This window comes from Crocuta crocuta, unplaced genomic scaffold, assembly GCF_008692635.1.
Source record: "Crocuta crocuta isolate KB4526 unplaced genomic scaffold, BGI_CrCroc_1.0 scaffold8, whole genome shotgun sequence".
In the NCBI taxonomy this organism is placed as follows: Eukaryota; Metazoa; Chordata; class Mammalia; order Carnivora; family Hyaenidae; genus Crocuta; species Crocuta crocuta.
Genome location: NW_027532162.1, coordinates 92050 through 96210, shown reverse-complemented (window position 1 = coordinate 96210; position 4161 = coordinate 92050). Strand labels below are relative to the sequence as shown.

The 4161-nt window shown below is 65.7% G+C and overlaps 1 protein-coding gene across 1 annotated transcript in view; it reads right to left on the bottom strand.

The window, feature by feature from the left end:
- The window catches only part of AKT1 (AKT serine/threonine kinase 1), a 17468-nt gene that overhangs the window by 5528 nt on the left and 7779 nt on the right, over positions 1-4161 (bottom strand). Inside the window, 1 exon segment of the mRNA XM_077776476.1 lies at positions 2977-3105. Within this exon segment, the coding sequence (XP_077632602.1) occupies positions 2977-3105 (129 nt within the window).

Here is a 4161-nt window from a genome sequence, read left to right as displayed (position 1 = left end):
CCCCCAGAGGCATTCCTGATGCATACCTGGAGCACACACATCTGGAGCACAGACATACTCCTGGAGCATGCGCACACCTGGAGCACACAGACACACACCTGGAGCGACACACACCTGGAGCACACAGACGCACACCAGGAGCACACAGACACACACCTGGAGCACACAGACACACACCTGGAGCACACAGATACACACCTGGAGCACCACACACCTGGAGCGCACAGACGCACACCTGGAGCACACAGACACACACCTGGAGCACAGACGCACACCTGGAGTACGCGCACACCTGGAACACACTGACACACACCTGGAGCACACAGACACACCTGGAGCACACAGACGCACACCTGGAGCACACAGACGCACACCTGGAGCACCACACACCTGGAGCGCACAGACGCACACCTGGAGCACACAGACACACACCTGGAGCACAGACGCACACCTGGAGCACACAGACGCACACCTGGAGTACGCGCACACCTGGAACACACTGACACACACCTGGAGCACAGACGTACACCTGGAGTACACGCACACCTGGAACACACTGACACACACCTGGAGCACACAGATGCACACCTGGGGCACGCAGAGGTGCCTGGAGCATGCGCACAGCTGGAGCACACAGACGCACACCTGGAGCACACGCACAGCTGGAGCACGCAGACACTCCTGGAGCACGCGCACAGCTGGAGCACACAGACGCACACCTGGAGCACACAGACACTCCTGGAGCACGCGCACAGCTGAAGCACACAGATGCACACCTGGAGCACACGCACAGCTGGAGCACGCAGACACTCCTGGAGCACGCGCACAGCTGAAGCACACAGATGCACACCTGGAGCACACGCACAGCTGGAGCACGCAGACACTCCTGGAGCACGCGCACAGCTGGAGCACACAGACGCACACCTGGAGCACACGCACAGCTGGAGCACGCAGACACTCCTGGAGCACGCGCACAGCTGGAGCACACAGACGCATGCCTGGAGCAGAGGGGCTGTGGGGGTGCACCAGGCCCTGAGAGATGGGGAGAACGAGTCAGGGGTGCTGAGAAACCCTCGGCCAGCCGGCCCAGCCCGTGGGAGTGGACAGGGTCTCGGGGCCTGTGTGGGGGCTCCCGACATTCCAGGGCCTGGGCCCTGGCAACCTCGAGGGGCCCTCCTCAGGCTCAGCAGAGTGTAAGGAAGTAGTGGCAGGGCCAGGTGCCAGGAAGGGCTTGGGGCCGGCCTCATGGGGACGGTGGCCTGTGTCAACACAGGGTCAGGGGTTGGAAAACCCTTCTTCTCGGTCCTGACACCCCCGCACTCACCCATCAGAGACCACCAGTCTCCCCAGGGTCTAGGTGCCTGACACCCATCCCAGAGCCTGGCTCCCCAAGCCCTGGAACCCCTCCCCAAGGACAGGTCCCCATCCTGTGTGGCTCTGCTCCTTGGCTGGCGCTCCAGCTGGACCGTGGCCTCGTTTCGAGGCCCCAGCACCCGCCTCGTCCCCCCGCCCTGCTCGGGGAGCGCTCTGGATGGTGCCCACCTCCCGTGCACTTCCGCAGCATCCCCTCGCCACCCCACTCGGCCCACAGAGAACATTCCTTGGGCCCCTCAGGCCCTGCCAGCAAGGTGGCGCCCACCCCCACCCTGCCAGGCCTCCTTCCTGAACCCCCCCACCTGGCCCCAAACAGGCAAGCACTGGGGGGACCCCAGAGGCACTGAAGTAAGGTCCCCCACGTGGCCACCAGGCTGCAGGGGACAGTGGCGCCTGCCGCCCTGGTCTCCCCTCACCCCGGGGCCCCGACTCTAACAGCTGCTGTGTGGAGGCTTGAGGATGGGGTGGGGAGGAGTCACAGGACCCAGGTTGTGGTAAAGCCCCCCTGGCAGACCCCCTCCCCGGCTGGAGGCTTGCAGGGCCAGGACTGTGCCCTTGGGGTGGGGCTTGCTGGCCACACCCATTCCCCTGCAGCATGGGGCCAGCACCCTGGGGGGGGTAGGACAGCCAGGGTGCTGGCGCGGAAGCCGCGAGCCCCTCCCATCTGCCTGCGCTACCTCGGCCCAAGGCCGCGGACCGGAACCTCCACAGGCGACGTGGAGTAGCTGCAGGCTCCGGGCTCCCAGGCCGGATGAAGGCAGAGCTCGCTGGAGACGGAGGTGTACGAAGAAGCGCAGGCCGGGGCCTGGACCCCCATGGCAGGCACTGTGCTCGGCACCCCTGATGGCGTCCCAAGAGGGACCCAGCAGTTCCGCCGGCTCATGAGCCCATCCCGCACTTCCCGGCTCCCCGCCCGGCCTGGGGCCTGGTCTGGCCCCGGGCAGAGCCGGGCTCCAGGGTGGAAACAGACCACCGGAGAAGGCCGCTGGCTCAGCAGCCTGAGGCAGGGGCGCCCCTGCCATCCCCCTCGTAGGTATGGAACGAGGCCACAGCAGCACCGAGTTTAGAAAAAGTGCCAGTTTGTGCCAGGCCAGCTACGCTGTACCCACCGACTCTGTGCCCCCCACACTCCCCACCCCTGCTGAGGGTAGAAGCAAACCACCGCGGGGCCAGGCATCTGGGGGTGACTGAGGCTCCCAAAGCTGGGGGTCCCTCACGCACTCTCGTCCCCACCCAGAGACTTTGTGCAGAGACCTGGGTGTGCCCCATCTGGCCTCTTGGCTGCTGGCTGCCGCAGGCGGGGCTCTGTCCCTGCTCGGCCAGGCCCTCTGCCCTCCAGAGCCAGAGTGCCCAGAACAGGTCTGGGGTCTCCAGCCTTGGGACTCGGCACAAAGACCTCCCAGCGGCCGGAAGCAACCACTCACTGCGTCCCGAGATGATTCAAAGCCAGCACCACCCAGCCTGGTCCCTGGAGGCCGCTGGCCCCACCAGAGGCCCCGGGGACCTGACCCTGGGCTGCTGGGCGCGAGAGGACTCCTGTCGTCCCGCCCACCCACTCAGCCCTCCCCGGTTCCAACCCAGGGTGGCCGTGGGCACACTCACGAGCCACAGAGAAGTTGTTGAGTGGGGACTCTCTCTGCTCCAGGTCCTGCGGCCGCTCCTTGTAGCCGATGAAGGTGCCGTCGTTCTTGAGGAGGAAGTAGCGGGGCCGCCAGGTCTTGATGTACTCCCCTGCGGACACGCGCTCGGTGAGGGCCCCGGCCCCCCAGAGCCTGTCCCTGTGGCAGGCTCACCGCTGGCGGTCCCAGAACGGGTGTGCCAGGACACTGGGACTTGGGGACACTGCCCGACTCGCACGATGAACAGCTGGCCCCATGTGGAAAAGGGACCAGGCCACAACTAACACGAGTCTGGCCCAATCCGGAGGGCCTTTCTGGAGGAGGCGCTGCCAAGCCGGCAGGCCCCAGCAGACAGTTACAGCTCCCCACCAGGGCTTCAGGAGCTCTCCCCACTCACTCCGTCCCGCCAGGTGGCGGCCACGACTGTTACTGCCGAGACCATGGCGAGTGGACTGCCGGCCAGAGCTGGGCCCTCCCCAGGCCCCAGGAGGGGGCCTGCACCCAGCTTTCAGGGGACAGCAGGTGAGACCCAGCGCCCTTATGCAGCACGGGCCCCGTGGCCCCTCACCTCCCACATGACCACTTGCCCTGTCCAGGGGCCCAGGGCGGTCATAGGAACCGCGGGAAAGCCAGACCCAGGAGGCGTCTACGCAGCCTGCAGGCGGAGGGACCCGCCACCCTTGACCCCTGCGCATCCCACCAATGGGTGGCCCAGGTGCTCGGGGAAGTTTCCCCCAAAGTTTTGCCACATCAGCCATAAACAGGCATTCACACTTAAGAGCCAGAGCAGATGTCCTCTGTGATATTCGAGCGACTGTCATTTTTCATACTGACACCCAGAAAAAAAAATGTTTCATTTACATTTTGCCGAGCAAGGGGTTTGAACAGCGACAGAGAACTTACTAATTAGACAACAGCTTTGTCAGAGGGGCCACTGGGCAGCAGGTGGGGAGGGGGCTGGGGTCCCCAAGCTCTGGGCCCCAGGGGAGGGGGACGAGCAAAGGCCCCGCCCCCAGGACCCAGCAGCTCCCCATGTGCTCCGCCCCCACTGTCGGGGCCCCCCCCAGCCAGGGGCCTCTGGGTGTGACCCAGCCCTTACTCCTCTGCACATGGGGGTCCCCTCCAGGCCCGGCCCCACCGGCAGGAGGCGGACCCTCCTAAGGCCAGC